We start from the raw sequence: 21,886 nt of genomic DNA, 5'->3' as shown, positions 1-21,886 counted from the left end.
AGAGGCAGGAGGGAGCACAGTGTTGCTTTACACTGTGCAGCATTCAGGCACACCACGGGACCCTTCCCTCTCAGCACAGTGTGCAGCAGAAAATAGCACTATGATTACCATAGGGGAGTGAACAAGAGAGAGCTGCCTCAGCCAGATTTTGAAAATGTGCATCCCCCACAATGGGCTTGTGGGAATCTCACAGCACAAACAGCTCAAATAGCACTTGTCGGTCCTGGTGAGAGTGAGCCACGTGGAGTCTTTTCCTGAAGAGATTGCTGGCACTGAGCATGCAGCAGGAGAGCATTTTCTAGGCACAGAGCTGGGCTGCCACAGCATGCCTGATGCTTATGTCCACCAAAGGCTTTACAGGTTGATATAAGAAGAAAATGGATTTGGAATGATTTCCCCTGTCTCTGAACCCAGCATGTTCAGCTATGTCCCTGAAGTTTCACACCCATCTTTTCCACCAAATCCCATGGCACTAAAAATCTCTTCGTTCCTAGAAAAGTTGTTATCATGTAGGGGGTAAAACCTAATACATCTGCACTCATTCTTCACTGCTGCTAGCAGCAGCAATCATCTCCCACTGTTACCTTTTCAATTCTTCTCATTCTAGGTGCAAAAAGAATCCAAGCCTGCAAGAGAGCAAAAATGTCCCTAAAGGGTTTGAGTGCTTCCATTACTCACCCAACTGATCTAGATAGATATTTTTATATTCATTAAAAAGAAGAAACCACTTAGTGTCATTCATCTGTGAGGATTCTCTTTGCTACTTGTTCAAATTACATGTTCAAACAAGAACTTCCTCCCATATAGCCAGATTCTTATGATTTCACCTTGTGAAGAAGTCATAATCCTTTGTTACAGTGGCTGTACCTTACTTCTACCTTACATTCAGCTCAATTATAAGAAAAAGCAACCTTTAGTACACCATAGAGGAGTAAAAGGTGACTGCACTGCTCAAGGAGGAAAAGGCATGGCACAGACTCCTGCTCAGAGTGGTCCCTTTACTGCAGCATGCATTTGACTCTGGAAATTAGGGGCATGTTCTGGGCAAAATTTGAGGGATGAATAATTTACCAAAGATTCTTTTCAGAAAATAGGCTGCTTTTGTTTTATGTAAATCATCATCATCCCTCAGCATAATAATTATAAGATCAATAATGTCACAGAAGCCAGCAATGGGTAATGTTCATACTGCAATCTGTCAAATGCTCTTAAGGTACATCCCCACCAGTGCTGCAGATAAGATCAAGAATGAACACTGCAGCCAGCCACACACTTTTTCTGCACACCACAAAGTGTGTCTCAGGGGATACAAACTGGATCCTTTCAAATAAAGGTTAGCTAGAGGGCCATGCCTGTCCTCCCCTCCCACCACTGTCAGCACCAAAAGGACCAACACTGAAAGCAACACTGGTGTCCATAAATGTTCTTAGCCTGCTGAGAGGAGCAAGGATTTGGGACCACAATTGTGTTTCTGCCCCAAAGTTACTGGGATCAAAGTGTACTCAAGTAAGCATAGGGAGGCCTTGAAAGGGCCCCAGTAGGGAAAGGTCTCTGAAGCTACTAACCTGTCCAAAATGCTGTGTCTGTATTTGGAAGGACAAATCCCACTTTCTTCCTCTGTCCTTGGATTGCAGGAACAGACTGGCTCTCATACAGACACCTAGAACTAGACCAGATCACTTCTATCTTTCATGGCCAGGCACGTGCAAAGAGCAGAGGACAACTTGACTTTAAAAGTCAGACATACCTATGAAAAACACATGTTTCTCTGGAAAAGGCACAGGGTCTGATGGACAGGGACAACCTCAGCCATGGAACCAGTGCAGCTGGAGGTGCTCAGGGCCCCTGAGAGCCTGGGGCTCCCTGCATCACAGGATGGATACTGCCTGTGACTCAGGTGTTGTCTGCATGGGGTAGGAGGCACCTGACAGCAGGCCAGCAGTACCATGTGAGCAGGAGGCTTCTGGCAGGAACAGGCTTCAAGACAGGAGCAGGCTTCTGGCAGGAACAGGCTTCAAGACAATCCAGAGAAGTTCTTTTGAGTGGAAAGGGCAGATTGATTCAGCAGTATTAAAAATGTGTGCGTCCCAGTGAATGTAAGTTAGCACTGAAGCTGTGAGCTGGGCTCTGTCTGCCTCCAGTCATTAAATGAAATAGGCTTGATTTTAAAAAACAGCCGTGTGGGGCAGCGGAAACCTTGGGCTGCTGGGCAGGAGGGCTCTTTGTGTTACTTTGAGCCTCTCAGTCAGACAGAGATGCATCCTGGGAAAGTCCCTTATTGTTCTGTATTGCTTAGGATGACATGTTTAAATAGCAGAAAATGAAGTGGGTTTCATTTAAAGAAAGCTGTGAACATCTGCCACAAATCCCCCAGCAATGCAACACCACTCAGAAATGGCAAATTTACCCCTGGATGTACTAGAGCAATTTTTTCCACATTCCAGTTATTTCCTTTTCAGATGTGTCACTGCTGGTCTGTGCTCACCTGTCCCTCTGCAGATGGCACCCACAAGGTGTCTCAGGCTTCCTTCCTGAATGAAGGACCACGCTGTGACAGTCTGGGGCAGCTGGAGGGGCTGCCACCGGCCAGGCTGCCTGCACAGGGACAGGACAGAGCATCTCTGCTGCCATGGAGAGCTGTGACACAGCTGAATGTATCAGACAGTCACTTATTTTTCACCTAGTGCAAAAGGCTGTCACATACTTGTCTCAAGGTCACCGGTGTCCCACTCCACCTGATGCTTCTCATCAGAGGAGAGAGCTGAGGAATTCTGCTGTGATTAATAACCTTATCTATCCCCTTGAGCTTATTTTTTCCCTCCATTTTTAATTTTATGTTCTGCTTACCAGCTGCTGTTGCTCATTAAAAAAACAAACCCTCTCTAGTTCTCATTAGCACCATATGTCTGCTGGTTATTTGAGAAATGAACGCAAAATATATTTAAAGGATTAGTCAAACCATGATAGGCAAAAAGACTGAAAGGCAAAAAGCTAAGGAGATGCTGTTAGACTCTGTCTTCTTGCTGCTTGCTGCTTGCTGCTACTCTTGCTGCCCCCAGCTAAACCCAATACAACACCCCACCACAATCCTCCCTCCCTGCTCCATCAGTGCCTCCACAGCCACAAGGAAGCTACAGCCATGTCTCTGGCTCTCATTTAATCCCCAAGAGAGGTTTTTTTGTCTTCTCATTCCTTCTTCAGGGAAGTTAATAGTGACCCAAAACTGGCTTTCAAATAGGAGCCAAGAACTAGTGTTCATTGGAGACAGTTGTTTCTAAAACTTGCAAAATTTCTCAGGGCTGCTCTGAAGCATTCAGAAACCTGTGCAGCACAAAACACAGCTGGCTGCTGTTCTCTGCTTCCCCCCTGACAGCCCTCAGCACGTGCTGTCTGAAGCATTCTTCTTCTGAAATCTCTCTATCACTCCACAACCAAACATATTTATTTAATTTAAACTGTGAACGCAGATAATCACTTTTCTTTGAGGCATAATAAGGCAAAAGGTCTAACCTATATGTCACTCTCCAAGATCTTCTGTCATGCAACAAATCCCACTCCAGTATTTATAAATTCAGTCTGCATCCTGATACCCTGATTGGTAAAGAAGAATATAAACAGCCGAGAATTTGGCTTGTCTTAACGCCTCTGCACTTCTTCTGAGAGTGTGACATCTCATCTGATGTGCATTACCTCCAGCAACACACGATCCCTTGGCAAAATGAACGTGTCCAGATTTCTCAGACAATCTATTACCATCAGACCCAGAAGCAACAGAGCTGCTGAGCGACGCTTTCACAGCGCTGGCATTGAAATTCTTTGTTGAATGCAGACCTGCAAACGGCTGCGCTGACAGGAATGAAAATCTGTATGTTTATGTATACATTCACAGAAAAATTTTAATATACCTAACTATATATTTCCTCTGGCAATTTAATCTGTAATATGAACAGCATTACCAGTGAGGATCCTTTGGGTTTTTGTTTATTGTTTATTGTTTTTCCATAGGAAAAAATAGCAAGCGATTAATAGCCTGAGAAGAGACTTCCTGCCCAGAGGATACAGGGAACAGTAATGGCTCTAACTGGATCTTCTGAAACAGAAAATCTTGTTTATAGTAATAACAAAAAACTTGCAGTTTCTCCTAAGAGGCTGAGTCTATGCTAGAGGTGGGTTATTTTCATTTTTCCCTAAAGCACACCTGGAAAAAACTGAACCATATGAGTCACTGAAGATAATGCATGAAAATTTTGAAAAGGAAGGAAAAAAATCCAATTCTTCTGATCACTCAGTCAGCATGCTGCACAGAGGACTTCTTACAATCCATTACAGAATATTCATGTAATAGATGGATAGTAATAGTTTAGGGGACTGGACAAAAGCAGTACGGGAGAAATAGCTTGCAGTGGGTGCTGCATGATTAATACAATGTTCATACTGGCCATGGGGGAAATTATAATATCTGGGTATAATGGTTTATAGCATCAAATCTTCCGAAGGTTTGCATAAAGAATATTTAATAGCTGACTTGATTGATGTGAGGGAAAACTCTAAATGCAATTTAATTATATTCAAACTATTTCAGACCATGTATTAATTTCTTAGATGTATGATTTTTCCTTATTGTTCCTATTACTCTCAGCAAGGTTTCACTAACCCTGCCTCAACCCAAGGATGGAGACCTCTGACTTCTGCAGCTGACAGTGGATGCCAGACCCATGCAAATATAGGGCTGCACCCAGGCTCCTTTCGGCACTGCACAGGGCCAGGTTTGCCTGGAGTGGGTCCAGGAGGCAAGAAACACCCCAGGACTGTGCTGTACATCCAATCACCCCCCCACTCCTGACTTCCTATTGATCCTGGGGCTCTCTCTGCATCCTGAAGAGCCAAACTCACCCAATCAGGCTCACCAGTCCAAAACCCAGCATCACCCATGGCTCCAGTAGGACTCTGTGGGTGCTCTGAACTAACTAAGAATTTCATCATGGGCAGAAAGGCCAGGTATACTTTACCTTATTGCTCCTCTTGATAAAAGGATTGTTGCTTGTAAGAAGGAAAGCAATGCTATGTGGTGATGGTTGATAGGTTTTTTTTTAATAAGTCTATTTGGGGATTGAATTTTAGAGATTGTAATTTGATCTGTTTTGGGAAAACTGATAGTTTGAAGAATGCATTGAATAACTGCAGCATCAAGAACAGAACTAGTTGACTTATGGCTCTCAGTACCAAGAGATCTGTCTGCACTCTGTTGCTAACCAAAATGCATCTGTTGGTTCCTCCATGGGCAAACTGTGATGAAAAGAGAGTACATTTTCAGTTTTTTCTTTCTCAAATCAGAATTTCAGGCCCAGATTCTTGAGGGTGTCTAAGAATGACTAACTGGTCTGTATCGCAGGGGACAAGGAGTCTGTGGTTTTGTATAGCTGACACTCAGCATTTTACGACCAGTCTAAGTTGTTGAGCAGTTGTAAATTAAGTGTCATCTCCCTTCCATGGAAAGCATATTTTAACAGGCCACTTTTAGCTGATATTCAGTGCCATTTCCCTTCCCTTCCCTTCCCTTCCCTTCCCTTCCCTTCCCTTCCCTTCCCTTCCCAATCCCTTTTGGCACAACTATTTTATTCTCCCAGAAAAAAAACCTGCACCATGGTGCATTTCCAGACACTCACAGCTTAGACAAATTTTTCCTTTACCCATCTTTGAAAAATGAAGGGCACTTGGGATGAAATTGGCAATGAAAGGCACTGAGTGTACCAAACCAGTATAAATCTGATATTAGAACAAAGATTAAATACCACTATTACCATGTGTCAACAGATTTATAGGAGTTTGTAAACTAAGCTGGTGTAGCTGTAATTATGGAAAGAACTCTTCTGCCTTTTTTAATGCTCTTTCAAATTGACATGAACCCTACCAAAAATAATTTTATTAAACATAAATAATGCATCTTCCAGGGGTTGCTGTGCTCAGAGGCAGTTTGGAGTCTTTTCTAAAAAGCTGCGCACTTTTCAGGAGGGAAGGGTAAGGACTTAGCCTGGATTTCTGCTGAGATTCTTGCACAATTGCAAGCACCCAGGCAAGACTGCAAGATGCTGTTATGATTCCATGTGTAGGACACTGATGGAAGGAGAGCATTAGCATGTGAAACCATTCCTTCGCAATGTAAACGAAGAGCAGAGTGCCTCTTGGTATCCATACTAATAGATCAGCTCAGCATCACACTGCCAGTTTATTGTCTGAACTGGCTGGCCACCAAAAATACATTTATTATTTTCTTAAAAAAACAGACAAAAATAGCTTCTCTTGAGAGAGAGTCAGACCACTTCAAAAGGGTTTGTTCATTACGGTCCTGCAAAATTTAGTATTTCTTTCGTATATTAAAATTACTGCATTTATCTTAGTGTGAAAATTAAGGCAAGCACCAAATCAATGTCTGAATGCACAGATGTGTGTTTTTGCACAGGTAATTTAATCCCTTACCTGGATTTGGTATTGCAGGGGAACCTGTGGCATAAAGCTGAAACTAGTTCATTCTACTAGGGCAGAGGTTAATGCTGTGGTGAATCTCAGAATGCAAATGTAAGGTCTCAGATTCTCCTGTGCCATTCCTGTAAATCCCTGATGACCTCCCTTTCAGTGCACAGGCAAGGACGTGCCTTGTCTTTATGCAGCAGAGATCTCAGCACAGAGTCTCTGGGTCAGGGACAGCAGGAGATTGATTTCAGCCTGCCTCTGATTAGGCTGCCCTATTTTCTGCATCTTCCACTCAAACCACTCCTTGGTATTTGTTGTACAAGGCTTACTGGCACATAATGGTTAATTTTAAAGGAAAATGGCACCTCTAGCAGCAAATTATCCTTCTGGAAAACTGATCAGTCTACCTATTATAGAAAATCTACTTATTGAATTAAATTAGTACCACCTTAGTGGTACTAATTTAATTTAATAAATAGATTTTGCATTTCTATAGCTCCCATAGGTGTCAAGCTTAGTGAAGTGACAGGCAGTACACTCAACCAGCCTTTCTGCATGTGCCTCTGCTTGATGCATGTGTCTAAACTGGGGACTTCCAACACAACAATTGATGGCTGCAGCAAGATGAAATGAGGTCCCATTCCTTTTACTCACTGATCCAGAGTTTAAGTCCTCTTGAGAATAGTGGATTCCTTCACCTCACCAGGGATGTCACAGTTCCCACAGGATATTCTTGTTCTCCTCCTCAAGCCTGACAATCTGTGTTCAGTCAATCTTCCAGAGGAATATCCTGCTGATGTTGGGAGTCCTCCAGAGGTGGAGACCCTATTCTTTCCCTGTCTGCCTGCTCTAACAACTATTCATGTCAAGTTCATATCAGCACCTTATTTTTTCCTACTCAAAAATTTTCCATTTTGAGCATCCAACTACTGTAATTCATCCTACCTTCCTCTGCCCTGAGCTTAACGAGCCATTCACTAACTGATATTTTCTTCCTTTCCAGGTCACAATCAAACAATGCTTCAGTTTTATTTCCAGCAGTCTGAACATCCCAAAACCTTTGAAGCTCCCACATTTCAGCATTTCCTCTACATGTTACATCCTTTTTTATGGTGCTTTCTGTGTTTTCAGCAGCCTTTCTGCATCCTTTATAAAGCCCATGCTTTAGGCTGCAGCTTGTTCCTCCCCAAAAGCATCTTCAGAGACAGAAAAGACAGCAGAAAATCCTGGCTCAGATGACTACCACCCTCATAGTGAAGAATTTTTTCCTAATATCTAATCTAAACCTGCCCTCTTTCATTTTAAATCCATTGCTTGCTGTGCCCTTGTAAAGAATTCCTTTCCAGCTTTCTTATAAGATTTTGCTCTATTTGTGCAGTTAAGTTCTTTGAGCCAAATATTTAACTTAAAACAAGATGAGCGCAATTGTTTACTAAGAGAAATTGAAGTTTGAGCTGTTAAAGGACACATATTCCTACATGCTATTACAATTCCTGGACAGGATAATGTCTGGTAGAGCATCAGCAACTGAGGAGCAGGGCTGTGAAACACAGACAGAGTACTCCCAAATGTTTTGGTTGCTCCACATCTTCACCTTTGATATGGGGGCCATGCCTTGACATCTGATCTATGGCAGGGATTTTCCTGCTGGCCTCGGTGTGTGGGGAAGTCTGAGCAGAGCAGATCACAGAAAACATGAAGAGCAAAGGTGAAGAGCAGCAGTCCTGCAGTAGGACAGGAGAGGAGAGGAGACCACCAGTGTAGTTCAGCAGCCAGAGCTGTCTGGAGGAGCGGGAGAGGGGCTGGGACATGGTTGTACGCTCAGTGGAGACCAACAGCAGATACCAAGTGTTAATGCAGATCTCCCTTGCTATCATTTTTGGCTGGAATGGCCAGAATAGAAGATGGATCCTCATTTAAGGGAGAAAGAGGTGAGAAGTGAAGCATGGAAAGAGTACCCAGTGTACTAATGACAGGTAGGTGACAGTGCATTTTGCAGAGCAGGGCTTAGAGCACAGTCTATAAAATCCTTGCCTAGTGCTTATCAGGCCTGCCTCATCACATCCAAATCATGTATTTCCATACAATTTGCATTCCTTCAACCTTTTTCCTGCAGCCCCATCTTACAGGCCCATTTCACATCAGCATCCTTCTGCAGGAGCTCTGTACTGACAGCCAGCCATAGCAATCTGCAGCACGTCATTCCTGATGGGAATCCCCTGGTGAACATACACACAGTGTGGTACTACACAGTATAATGTACAGTGTTGAGGAGAAACTGCTGCAGCACTTCCCTAGCTATTGTCCAGCTGGTGAGCCCAGCAGGATTGCTGCTGCAGGGGTCATGCACCTTGTACATGGTCAGTGTGATAGCACATGGCTTGTGCTGTCAGCTAAAACACAGCAAACCACTTCAAGACAGGTCAGGGATTTTGAAGAACACTGTTTGCACATTCTCTTTCATGATCTCCCAGCTCTAGCTGGAAGCACAACAGAGGAATCTCACTCTGGACTGGGAAGTTCAATGTTTGCCGCTTTTCTTCTGTGCATTTAGACACCAGTGTTTGCACGCTGACAAGGCAGCTCACAGGTCACAAGTGTGCTCTGTAGTCAGAGTCACTGCTGACAAATGGATCAATTCACAAGGGGACAGCTGTTGCCATCAGGGGTCCAATGCTCCTCTCCTCAAAATGCCACTTTGTGGGGGTGAAGGCAACAACCTGGCAGAGCCAAGATGTCACAGGGATGCTCCTGCAGGTAAGGCAGGTTTTCAGGAGGTTTCTTGCCCTTCCCAGGAATGCGTTCTCCTCCTTCCCTGCAACAGCATGCAGAAGGAGACTTCTTCCTCTGGAGACCTTTTGCTGTACCTTGGTGAGTTCAGATGAATCTTATGGCCTCAGTGCTCCACAGGGTGACTGATGGCTGGACTGCTGCCTGTGTTGGCACGCAGCCATCATCTGCATGATTCAGGGCTCCAAGAGACAGAGTAAAGAGGGTGCAGGGTGAGTGACCACATGGATGGCATATCTCAAACTCCAGTTATGGGTAAATTATTCCTTTTCTGCAAGTGCTTAAAAGGGCTGTGAATAAACCAACCAGTACTTCTTTTGAAGATCACCTGGAGGTGATTCTCAGGGTCCACAAGAGAAAAATGCTGTAGGAAAGTACTTGGTTCCCTCATGGTGACTGACAGAAAGAGTTCATGGAAAGAGCTCTACTTCTCCTCAGTAGAAGTCCAGAAAAAGTATCCAGGCTTTAAAGCATTCCCAAACCAAGCTCTAACCCAAACTGGTCCTGCCTCACAGGCATTTAGCAAAGAGGCACTTGGTGCCAAATAAACATTGGGTCATAAAAGCAAGATTGACTTCAGACTGCAACATCATAGTGAATAGTCATCTAAGCTGTGGCTCTAAACAGTTCTTTCCCAAGAAGTTGGATTCCTAGTAGCCTTTGTCCTTTAATCTAAGCAGAAATTGGACTTCTTTGTGGTTAATGTTGCTACAAAGAAGGAAAGTATGCATCCTTAGCACTCTGGAAGTTATCAATATGTTAGGTGTGCCCCAGTGTGTCTAGGGTCCTTAAGGAAGCTGACAAGTGCTGCAGGCAATGACTGCTCTGTTTTGCCGTAGGGATAGTGAACTTTCCTCCTTTCTCCCTATGTCTTGGGAGAGCTGGTGGCATTGCCTCACCTCAGATAAAATTGTCATCCAGCTTTGGCCATTTGGATCAGACAAACCATGAGATCTGACTTGCAGCTTACCTGATTAATAGCTTTATCCTCATAGGTAGCTCTAAAACTTGAAAGGGAAACATTGGCATTTGCATGCCTCTGGTCTTTTAGTAAGGATTTAACTTCTACTTGTGGAGTTTTGTGATGTTTTTCCCCTTCTCTCACAATCCCAGGAGGTGGCATGCACTTGCAGTAATGCAAGAGAAGCACTTTCTATCCTGCTGAGCTCTCTGTTCCTTGTTCAATTGGGGTGCATATCCTACAAGACAGTGGCTCCTCTTATTTCATGGTCTCTAGCAGAAATTGGGAGAAAGGTTCATAAGAACATGTCTCACAGACCCACTTCCCATCAGACATACCACAAAGCCTTCAAAATCCATGGCTGTGGCCTGCATTTGCCTGCATCCAGAAGTGATGCTGTCAGGCAGTGCCATTCCTAGCTGGTGCATCCAACCCAGCACAGCAGAGAACCTGGCTTTCCATATCACCACCAGTTTGGTGCTGCTCCTGCAGCATCACTGTCAGTGCTGACATCAAGGACACAGCTTCCAGGGAGAATGGAAACAGGACACTTGTCATGTTATTGTATGAAATACACTCTAATTAAGTTACTTCCTTGTATTACTGTTCTTTATTCATCTCATGAAGCTTAGTCCCTCAAAGGACAATTATAATGCAGACTGCATACTATAAATATCTATGCAAAGAGACCACAGGTCTCCTTGGGAAGAGGAGTTTAAACTATAATTGCCTATTCACTCCTGGTTTTCCTACAACTTTTATGCCATCATTTCTTCCACTGATTTTTTTGGACATCATCAAAGATATTGCCTCACTACCCACCATTGCCTGTCCATGTTTTTCCTGTATTGATTGACTCTAGGCTGTTTGAGAACAGGATGGTTTCTCAGAGTGGGAACACACATAACACATCTAAGAGTGCTACCCACTGATACCTGCAGCTCAGGGACATGCATCCTGATTAGCTTCTTCTTAGGAAAGCCCCATGCAAAGGAGCAGAAGCAGAGCAGCAGGAAGCTTGCTGGAAGTGACAAACACCACTTCAGAGGCTCACACTGCTCCAGAGTACAGATCAGGCTCAACCAGCTTAGACTCCTACCCCAATACAACCTCTGGTGTCACCTACTGAGGTCCTGCACAGGTGGTGAAGGAGCCTTTCTCCTGCTGCAGTAGCTCACAAGCATCCAATCAGTCCCACCACAGGAATCCCCATCCTCTACTTGTTCAGGGATTGCTCTTTGTCATCCCCCCCTCCACGCAACACAGGGCTTGGGGTCTTGCCTCAAGGGAGAGTTTCCCTTCCTCCTACCTGATGATGTGTAGTGCGTTCAGCTCCTCCATCAGTCCCTTCACCTGGAGGTCCAACAGTTTGACTGGAACCTAACCCTGGCAGAGATGTGTAGATCATCCCTGCAGAGTTCCCAACAAGCTCGTAGGATACCCTGGCCTTGCCAGAGCAAATCTGTATCAACTGCCAACCTGCCTGGGACTTTCTGACATTAAGCTATCTTGAACTACAGTTTAAATTAATTGATTTAAAAAAAATTAAAAACCCAAACTTTCAGGAAGTAACTCTTGGAGGCAAGTATGGGGACATGAAACAATAGCTCATCTCACAGCTATTTCTCAATCTGTTTTAGCTTCAATACACTGTTTGTGTCCTCTCTCAAGCCCCACTCTCTCCCGTTTTGCAGAGTCCTCATGAGCTGGGTGTCACCCCCAGGGTGAAGGAGGACAGCTCTAACAAGGGCTGCTCACCCCTCCTTCTCTCCCCACGCCAGGAGCATGGAAGGCACAGCCCTGCTCCCTCCCTGTCTGCTCTGCCCCAAGGAAAGCATGCAGGACAGCCAGTGAACCGGGGAGGGATTTCACCTTGTGGGAGCAGAGAGTCCCCAGAGCAGCTGCCATTCCTTGGGTCTCCACCAGCCAGCCCTGCTTTAGCCCAGCTGGGAAGGTACTGAGTTCATAGACAGGGATGTAATGAGAGCTGACAACTGTTCTGTGCTCCCACATGAAGTGGAGATGATGCAGAGTCTGGGAATTTTGTGTCCAGCCCTTGATACCCGCCTGGCTCCTGGCTGTGGATGAGGCCATCTGCTTTGCAGAAGGGACTGCATGCACAGAGAGCCCCCAGGGTCTGGGGGGCTGTGACCAAGCCATCAGTTGCTATTAATACCCATTGGTCATCCACAGCCAGCAGCCCTGAACCAGCTCCTTGGAAGATTTTTATTTCTCTGCCTGGATTGTGTAACCTAACTACAAGCTGAAAGAACTGCACTTACCCTTTAAACAGGGTTAGGTTATTGCTAAACATCAGACCTGTTTCCATAACAGAAGCAGAAGACAAGAACATTGTCACTGATGGACTATAAATGACAGGTGTCCATATTCACTCAGATAAGTTCCACCTGAGGGCACTGCAGCTCATATATTTGTCATTCATAATAAATAATTCTAGCAAGCAAATTCAGCCCAACACCTGCTTCTGTTTAAGTGTTGAAAGTGACAAAACTATCCGTGCACCTGCATTAAACTTCTGTTCAGTTGCTTAAATGAATTGCAGCAGCACTGTATATTTAAACTTCAAAAAAAATAAACAACTTCATACAGTGTTAATTAGATGAATCATTATAGTTTTGTCCAGATTTTATTTCAACTTGCTCTGCTCACACTCTTGAAAACACTAAAAGAGCAGGCAGGGCTAAACACAGATCTGTAAGAAGTCATCCTCCTGGTGAATTAGCAGAATTATTAAGGTTGGAAAAGACCTCCAAGATCATCAAGTCCAACCTTTGACCAAACACCATAATCCAAAGCGCTAAGTGCCACGTTCAGTCATTTCTTGAGCACTTCGAGGGCTGGTGACTCCACCACCTCCCTGGGTAGCCTGTTCCAGTGCCTGACCACCCTTTGGAAAAAATTCTTCCTGATGTTCAACCTGAACATCCCCTGGCACAAATTGAGGACATTTCCTCTTGTCCTGTCCCTGGCTGCCTGGAAGAAATGACTGATCCCGACTTGGCTACCTTCAGGGAGCAATAAGGTCCCTCCTGAGCCTCCTTTCCTCCAAGCTAAAGGAAGTCTTCAGCCATGGCCTAGGGGTCCTAAACTGCTAAGAGAAGTGGAGTGAAACTGCACAAGAGGAAACAGACTGTTGGGGGAAATCCTTCTGCCCAGAGAATCCCTGCTGCATGCTGGCAGTCCCAGCTATGAAGGAGAGCATTTAAAACTCATCATGAAGAACACTTGAAAATGTACCACTGAAAGCAATATAGGCCTGGGGAAACGATCATCAGCATAATTATTGTTTCTGTTCTCATGGGTTTTGCACTTGCCAACATGCTTTGGGAAGACAATTAAGGTCTTTCCCACCTATAGGTCACACAGTTCTGTAAGGTCTCTCTAGAGCTTTTTAAAACTGAACTTGCAGGGAAATGGGATTCCAGAAAATGTCTGAATGCTGCAAGGCAATTCTGCTGTGTGGGATTTAAACTTATTTTGCCCCATGAGAGAAACTTGACTGGGTGACAACTGTGGCATTCTTTTTGTCAGCATAAAAAATGATTTGACTGTTCACTGTGTATTTTCCAGGTCTCTGAAAGCGTTTGGGGATTATGCTGGAGGAAAGATTTAGTTATGTTTCTATGGAAACCATAACACTTATATAAAAGCCTGCTTAACAAGCAAGAGTCTGACACTGTATCTCATTCAAGGTGAGCCACCTCTGAGGTAACCCATTGATAAACTTCCAGCTGGGTTTTAAAGCCCAAGAGTACACCAGTGGATTCCTTACAGCTCTAATTAATAGGAGTAAGACTCAGCAGGTACTGCTGGATAACTACTTAGCACCGCAGCATGGGTGTTATAATCTCACATGGAAAGTTGCAGTCGTTCGGTTGGACTTGAAAGGGAAATTTTTCATCAGGTTGTTTATACAGTAATGATTCCTAAGTTTATGTCTTTCTTCCTTCTCCCCTGCTTCAGAGATGTGCAACTTCACTAGCATGGCCAGAGGAGAAACACAGATATGTTTTTTCCATACACACTGGTGTGTTCCCAGATAGGAGAAACACAGATATGTTTTTTCCATAAACACTGATGTTTGTTTGAAAAAACCTAGACATCGAAGTAATATTTCCTTCATTAGGTACTACTTTTCCTGAGATGAAAGTGTCCTTTAAAATTAGAAAAGCTTTCTCCCCTTGACACTGCTCTTCCCAGCAAGCACACAGAAGTTGCTGTCACACTGAAGTACAAACACTGTAGCTAACAGGAGACAAAATTTATTTTTGTCTTTTCTCCTCAGAAAAGGACATGTTCAAATCAACTTTTAGAATCTACTTCATGTTTTCAATTGACAGCACTTCTAGCCATGTTGCGGATTCTATAGCAATAAACTAGAATTACTAAATGTGGTCTTATTTGATAAGTGGCAAAAGCTGAGACAGAAAGTTGCTTTTTCAATTACTTTTGGTTATCTCACTATAAAAAGTTCACTGACATAAAAACTGGTACAAGGATTGAAGGTCATTCTAGGCACAACATCAGATTGGGGAATTAATCTGTTAATCTACTTCTACTACTTGCAAAAGTGAAATTAGTTAAATTGTTTGTGAATGCGTGAAGAGACTCCTTTAGGGTAAGAGCGGCCCTTTCTGGATTTCAATGAAGCAGTGATGTACAGTTTTGTCCATGGATTTCTAAGTCATTCATGGACAGTGGCAGAATGCTCCCCCTGAGAAAGAGAACAGCAGAAACACAAAGGGGATGTCTTGGGCCTGTTCAGGATCTGATCCTGAAATGGCTCCCAGAGTAACCTGACTTCTCATACTGTCCTGTCCCCTCTGAAAATGTTCCTTTTCACAAACTGAATTATTAAACTCCTGCACGTGTTCCTGTGGCACTGTCACTTTTCCCATTTCTACACAGCACTAAAGAGGTCATTGGTGTCCATTTTGTTTGTTTATGTTCATTAAGAAATGCACCAAACTACCACTACCCCATTGCTACTGTTGAACTGCTTTTGGATGATCAAAAAGAAATCTCTGTTGGGGATTTCAAAAAATCCTCTCTGTTGGAGAGGCCCAGGTGCTAGTGGAGCCAAATGTCACCCAGCTAGGTGGCCTGTGCCAACGCCACCAAGCCTTAGCAAGCAGTACAGAGGCAGTCTGCGTTGGAAGGGGTTATGAGGTGACTGATGTCTACCAAGTTTTGCTCCAGTAGAACATGGAAAGCTCAGGAAAAACACACCAAATGCAAAAGTCTCTAAGAAAGATTCTACATTATCTGCCCAGGAGCAATATGTTTGCTATATATCTGGTGTTGCTGCCTTGCTGCTAATCATGTTTATGCATTGCCAGACAGCTCATGCGTTTCCCCCAGCTTTCACTGAGCCAGCTACTCCTTCTCCCTGCTAGGATAACAGCTTCCAACGTTACTTTCTGGACCCTGGACTGCCTTGGGAAGGCTCCCTTTCTGCAGAGATGAAGACAGAGCAGGCAGGTACAAACGACAGAACAGCTCCTCAGACAAAAAGTAAGGGTTCAAGCTCAATACCATAGATATTCAGTCCTGCAGGGCACAGGCATGCCCACAGTGTTGTGGGGAGCATGGAAGCCAGAATGCAATCCTTCATGAATCACCTCTCCAGAGTCCTGATGTTTTTCATTTCATGTCCCATAGGTTAATGTTCTCTGCTCCTCACATTCTGTAACAGCATTTCCAAGTAATGATACTCAGAAAATTCAAAACCAGATGGTTTTAGTTGTTTCTTCATTGGCAATCACGCTAGTTAATTAGGGTTGGCTTTATGGGGTTGGAAAACTTGTTAACTATGACAGGTTGAGCTGCATGGTACACTCATCATGTAGAGTATTATCAATGAAATGTAGCTAAAGCATCTTCAGGTGTTTCCCCTACCTCTCACAAAAACTAACACCTTAAGCCTCAGAGCACTTTTGATGGATGGAATATCTATTTTCCTTGTGCAACAGGAACAATATGGCCATAAAAGCCAGGATTTCTATGGCCATCTTTCTCAGAGGCAGACTCAAAGCTTGGTTCACTGAAGCATCACTAACATCAGGTCTGGTCTCAGTCTGATTCAGTCTTACTCAATAGAATTGGCTTTTAAAAATCACTTTGGGAAAGCTCCAGGCCAGCTGCTTCTGCCAGTCTCCCTGGGAGCTGTACCATGTATGCATGGATCAGTGGAAAACTCCTCCTTGCCTTCCCCAAGCCTACTCATGCTCCAGATCCAAAATTGCCAGGTTATCAATAGATTCAGGATAATTCTTGCTTGGTCCTTGGTGTCGCCACTAGTCCCACCAACATTCCACAGGGACTATGTGATACTTCTTTAGCAACATATTCCTGACTTGTAGATGTGCCAGAGACACACAGTCACTTTTGTGAGTCATGCAGATGTAGCCACTCACAGATTCCAGCTAAGCACATTTTCAGCCACACCAGCTCCAGCACACTTAGATGATGGTTTTATACCTTCATTTCTGGTATAAGAGTGATTCCTCCACTCTGAGTGAAGTAAATGCCTGAGACCTACTTTCTAGTTTGTGTATGATCCATGTTTTGCAAATGGACCCTCAGAGGAGACCCAGCTGGTTCATCAACATTCAGATGATAAAAAAATAGCCATTCAATTTTCAAGTTGCTGATAAGTACATGAGAAACTATGTGAGGAGGAGATGGTATTCTGTTTTCCAAACATTTCTTGGAACAGCTCTCATTTGGAGTGTCTATTCACATTCCATTAGGAAGCTATGTTACACCTGGCATAACAGGAAAGCATAGAAGGTCAGTTTTGCTGGCCCTGTGAATAATTCTTCCCACAGTGAAACCTCAAAATTTAACTGAATAATTCATCATCTGCAAAGAAAGAGCAGATGATCAGAGTCTTCCAGCCTGAATTACCCTCTGGAGAAGAAATGCACAATATGAAGCTCCAGTTTTCCATCATCTACATTTACATATGCATACGCATATATAAGAAAACAGATACTGCTTCTTGAACAAGTCACTCAAAAGAAATGTCATTCCTTTTTTCAAGCACTTCAGCTCAGTGGCATCGGTCATTCCAAAAATTAACTCTCTTACAAACCTTCTCTAGATGGAGATGATGAACTACCTGACCTTTTTTCCTCCACATAATTGGCTGCACACACAACTTAGGTCCACTCAGTATATCTTTCACAAAACCACAACTTACTCACATGCTAAAACAAAAGCACTTGGAATGTCCTGTTGCCAAATTTGCTGGTGACACCGATCACAGAGTGTTATAGTATTAATACTTGATGGGTTTTGCTTGTCCAGCGTGCTCTGGTAGAAGGTGACCAGCAGTTGGCCCTCTAAGACTGCATGGAGCTGCCTCTGCCTCAGCAAGGGAATTCCCCAGGCTTTGGAAGATGATGCAGAGAATCGTGTCACCACAATTCCTGCTCACTTTCATCAAATTAAGCCTGTTTTGCTTAGATCAGTGCAGCTATTTTTACTTTTATGTCCCCAAATATTGCCTCACTAATTACATTGGATGTCAGCTTGCAAGCTGAAATTATTCCTGTTTCACAAGAAAATGAAAGCCAAGCAACTAGATGCAAACTAAAATACATCCTCTTGTGGGGCTTGAAAATAGTAATTTTGGAAGTTAGGATATGGTGTGGGCACTACTAACTCCAGTTAACTCTGATAGCATCAGAATTTAGTTTTAGTTTAGTTTGGTTCCCCTTGTTAAGTAAAGGTTGAGATTTTGTGGTTGTTTGTTTTTGTGTTTGTTTTGGGGTGTTTTTTGTGGGGTGAGAGTTTGTTTTGCTTTTTTTTTTTTGCTAATTGCTAGAGCTGAGGGATTTATATGTTTAGAGAGAGCTGAATATATGATAAATAAGGATTTTTTCAGAAACTGCTAAATTGAGATGGAAGCTACAAAACAGTTCCTTGAAGCTAATAATTAGTATTTCAAGTGATGACTGGGGTGATTTTACAAAGTAAGCATTTCTTTAATAAAGCATTTGCACACTTAAAATGTCTGCAATCAAGAGGAAGAGAGAACGCAGTTAAAGGATCATTTAGAAATAACAAATGTTAAGAAATAAGTCAAATCCTGAGATTAAACAAATCAGAACTATGAAAATTCGCAGCAGAAGTTCTGATTAGAAAATTTCATATTATTTTTTTTAAATAAAGTCATTCAAAGGCAATAATTTTCCTGAGATTCTTCTTACACTACAGAAGCTTTGCTGAAGTGCTTCAGTGGAAGGAAATACAGTTATTATTCAAGTACTTTTTGAGGTAAGCAACAGTAAGAAAAATTTGTATGCCTGAAGAGCCAGAGTGGTGATGGCTACTATGTGTGTGATGAGGAGAGGATGTGAACTGGCAGAAGGAACCTCCACCATCAGCTCTGAGCTGCTCCACGTGGCTGTGGTCCCAGACACAACATCCCATAGCCCAACCCCAGGAGTCACCTGGAGAATGCCAACACCATGACCCTACCTTGTTTCAAGCACACAAAGAAGCATAATGCATTGCTTTGAGGAAAAAGCAACAGCTACACTTCCTAGGAGGTGCCCAGAGAGGCAGCAAGTCTTCTCAAGCTCTTGCCAGAGAGGCTTGGTGGCTTGATAGAGTGTGATAATGATCTCCAAACATTATTTTTCCCTGAACTGTGAGTACATTCTTTACATCTAGCATATCAGGACAAGGTAATAACTTCCAGCTTACCCAGCAAATTGGAGCATAAAAAATGGATGAATGACACAGAGTTTATTTTTAGTTTGGATTCTCCCCCATTCTATTCAAAGCATGAAGCCCAGAGGTGACAAACAAAATCCAAGTCCCATGAAAACATTTTGCACTAGCAGGCAGGTGAGCCAGCAGAGCACACTGCAAAGCAGCAGCTAGGGAGGCCTGGGAAGCTACAACCCACCCAGGTGGTTCAGTGCCACACAGATGAATGCACAGTGCAAACACACTTTCTAGCCATGTTTCCTAAGGCAGGAGCTCAGGCAGGAGCTAACAGATTGCTTGCAAAAAGCATGTGCAAATCTTGAGGCAATTCAAGCTAGGAGTGGGAAATGACAGCAAACCTTTGATGCTTCTCATGAACCCACCCAAACTTCTGTTTCACCCTGCTTATCTTTCATTACTCATTTTGGCTTTGGTCAGAAGCTTCAAATGCACTGAAATACCCATTCTTCCCTGTTTGTCATATTGACAGATCAAGTGTTACTTCAAATAGGGGGAAAATGGGCAGACCAAACCTCAAAGAAACTGGCCAGTCAGAGAAAAAGAAAATTGAGAAATCTGTCAGCTCTGAGCAGTTGCTAGAGATTTAGCATTTTCACAGCAACATACCAGCAGTACATGATGCAATGATTTGGCTATGCTAACTTAGCAGTAGCTGTAAAAGACATCATCATCTAAGTCATTGGCCAGGACAGCAAGATGCAAGCAGTCAAAACATCCTGGGCATGTCCCAGGATAAAGCTAGAGCAAAGCCTTACTGGCACTTCGCTTGCTGTGGGATATGGGATGTGTAGGCAGTGAGGAAGCTGGAGCAAGTGCTCATTTGCAGCAGAAGAACTTCACATCGTTGAGTGCTGTGTCATCCTGAAGTCCCTGTGGGGGCTCTACCTTGGTCTGGAGACCACATATCTTGCAGCTGTTGGTCCACGGGCCAAAGCTGCCCCACGAGAGTCCATCACCAACCAGCACAGCTTCATCTGAGCATCTGAACTGGATGTTGTTGGCTGCTGTGTCATCACCTGCTCTTTGGGACTTCTCTGTTCTCAGTGAAAAGGAGATCAGGTAGCCTCCAGGGCAAACTTGGAAGCTGGTCCAGGAACCCCACCTGACAAAAAGCAAATGGAAAAATGTCTGGGCTCTGTGAGCTGCTGGGAAATGCTCCTTCTGCTTGTCATGTCACGCTGCTCTGAAGCTTAACACTTCTCTGACACAGCATCCTGCTGCAGTCTGGGGCCCCTTACTTTCTCCTTTTGTTTTCCTTGCCTTCCAAAGATGTAGTTTTCTCTTCATTGATATCCCATCAAAAAAACACCAGGAAACCTGAGATATTTATGGTTCTGGTGGAAACTCCAAAGGCAGCCTGAGCATAGGTTTTATGATGCATCCCTGACAGGTGTGACAGGTACACAGCAGGCAGCCAGGAGAACAGCCAAAGGTGCAGCGCTGTTCCCTGCAGCATGGCCAGGCCTTGGACCTGGCAGTTTCCAAATGCATGGTTAGAAACCCTTCCAAAGGAAGACTCTGACCCTGGAACCATACTTAGGTGTTCACAGTGCTCTGCAGGAAACCCAAGGGCAAACAAAAAGTAGTAAAGTGAAGTTATTTTAACTTAGGTTAAAGTAATTAAACCCTGTTTAATAACTCTCAAAAAATAATGAAAAACAACCCCTAACCATCTGATTTAATTCACTATACTACAGCACTATGAATACAGCGAGTCAGAGAGAAGAGACCCCTGCAAATGGTCACAGCTATGGGTGTTTTGTGAGCTGGTGCATGACAAACAGGAGAGAAACCACAGTGTCACTTACTCCCCCACCAAGGACTCAATGGTTATTGAGTCATCCTGGCAATGCAGGCGTATGCCATTCAGAGCCGTGTCATCACTTCCAAACTGGTCAGGCTCCACCTGCAATGGAAGTCACACAGGGACAGAGGTAAAGGCAAGGGGCAAAGGACCCAGGAAAAGTCCTTTACATGCCTGTCATAAACAGTCCCTCCTTTCTGTAATGGCAAAGAGAAAATGCCTTGGGAAGCACATTGGAAAAGACAGCTGTCAGTGGGAAACCACCCAACCCTTGTAACATGTTCTTTGTGTTTTCCAACTATTTCTGACCCAACAGGTAAGGCAGAGTCTCAGAGTCTCAGGAGAGACACTGCTGGTGGATGCCTCTCTCCCAGAATCCAGATTTTTGCACCCACATGACTTCTCCCAGCAACATCAGCCACATGCAGACTATTCTGGTGTAGCTACAGCGGCAACATATGCCAGAAGACTCATAGCTTTATGTACAGAGTACCATACTCAAGAAGAGGAAAAATCTGCAGAAAATCCTTAGGGACAGGGCAGTAGGGAATGGAGAGAATTTTACCTTCAGTGCAAATCCATTGGCATAGCCATGAGGGCAGAACTGCTGGCTGCCCCACTTACCCCAGTGGCCCCCGTTGGGCACAGAGAGGACAGAGGTGTAACCACGCACCCCTGTGCCTGGGGAGCACAGGAGGAGCAGGATGAGGGTAGCTGGCATGAGGAACTTCATCTCTCATGCTCTGCTTCTGCTGGAGGAGAGCTGGTGTATGGACTGCGGAATTCATACTCTCCCAAGGCTGCTTGCCTTTCCTTACCCGTCCATTGCCAAACACAGCTGGAACAATAGTTTCCACCCAGCAGTGACACAGCACTTGCTGACCTGCTCACAGTGCCCATGAGGAGATCCTCTGGGAGTTCAGCAGCTGACATGCAGCACATACTCTGGCCATAGATGCATCCACCACCACTGGAAGGCTATGGAAACATCTGTGTGCTCCTTCTGTAGAAGCTTAATATTGATTTCTGCTTCTGGCTACACAGATATTTGGCCATGGGAATGTTTGCCTTCTGGGAGTAACTGCCATAACCATTTT

The 21,886-nt window shown here is 44.0% G+C and overlaps 1 protein-coding gene across 1 annotated transcript; it reads right to left on the bottom strand.

Annotated features, from left to right (window-relative positions):
• Positions 1-19,801: 19,801 nt before the first annotated feature.
• LOC102044552 (vitelline membrane outer layer protein 1-like) lies at positions 19,802-21,522 on the bottom strand. Its single transcript, XM_005417797.1, has 3 exons — positions 21,355-21,522; positions 20,794-20,891; positions 19,802-20,087 (listed from the first exon to the last, which is right to left on the bottom strand). The coding sequence occupies exons 1-3, from the start codon at positions 21,520-21,522 to the stop codon at positions 19,802-19,804; spliced, it is 552 nt and encodes a 183-aa protein (XP_005417854.1).
• Positions 21,523-21,886: the final 364 nt, after the last annotated feature.

Source organism: Geospiza fortis, unplaced genomic scaffold (genome assembly GCF_000277835.1).
Source record: "Geospiza fortis unplaced genomic scaffold, GeoFor_1.0 scaffold16, whole genome shotgun sequence".
In the NCBI taxonomy this organism is placed as follows: Eukaryota; Metazoa; Chordata; class Aves; order Passeriformes; family Thraupidae; genus Geospiza; species Geospiza fortis.
This window is presented reverse-complemented; position numbering and strand designations above follow the sequence as displayed.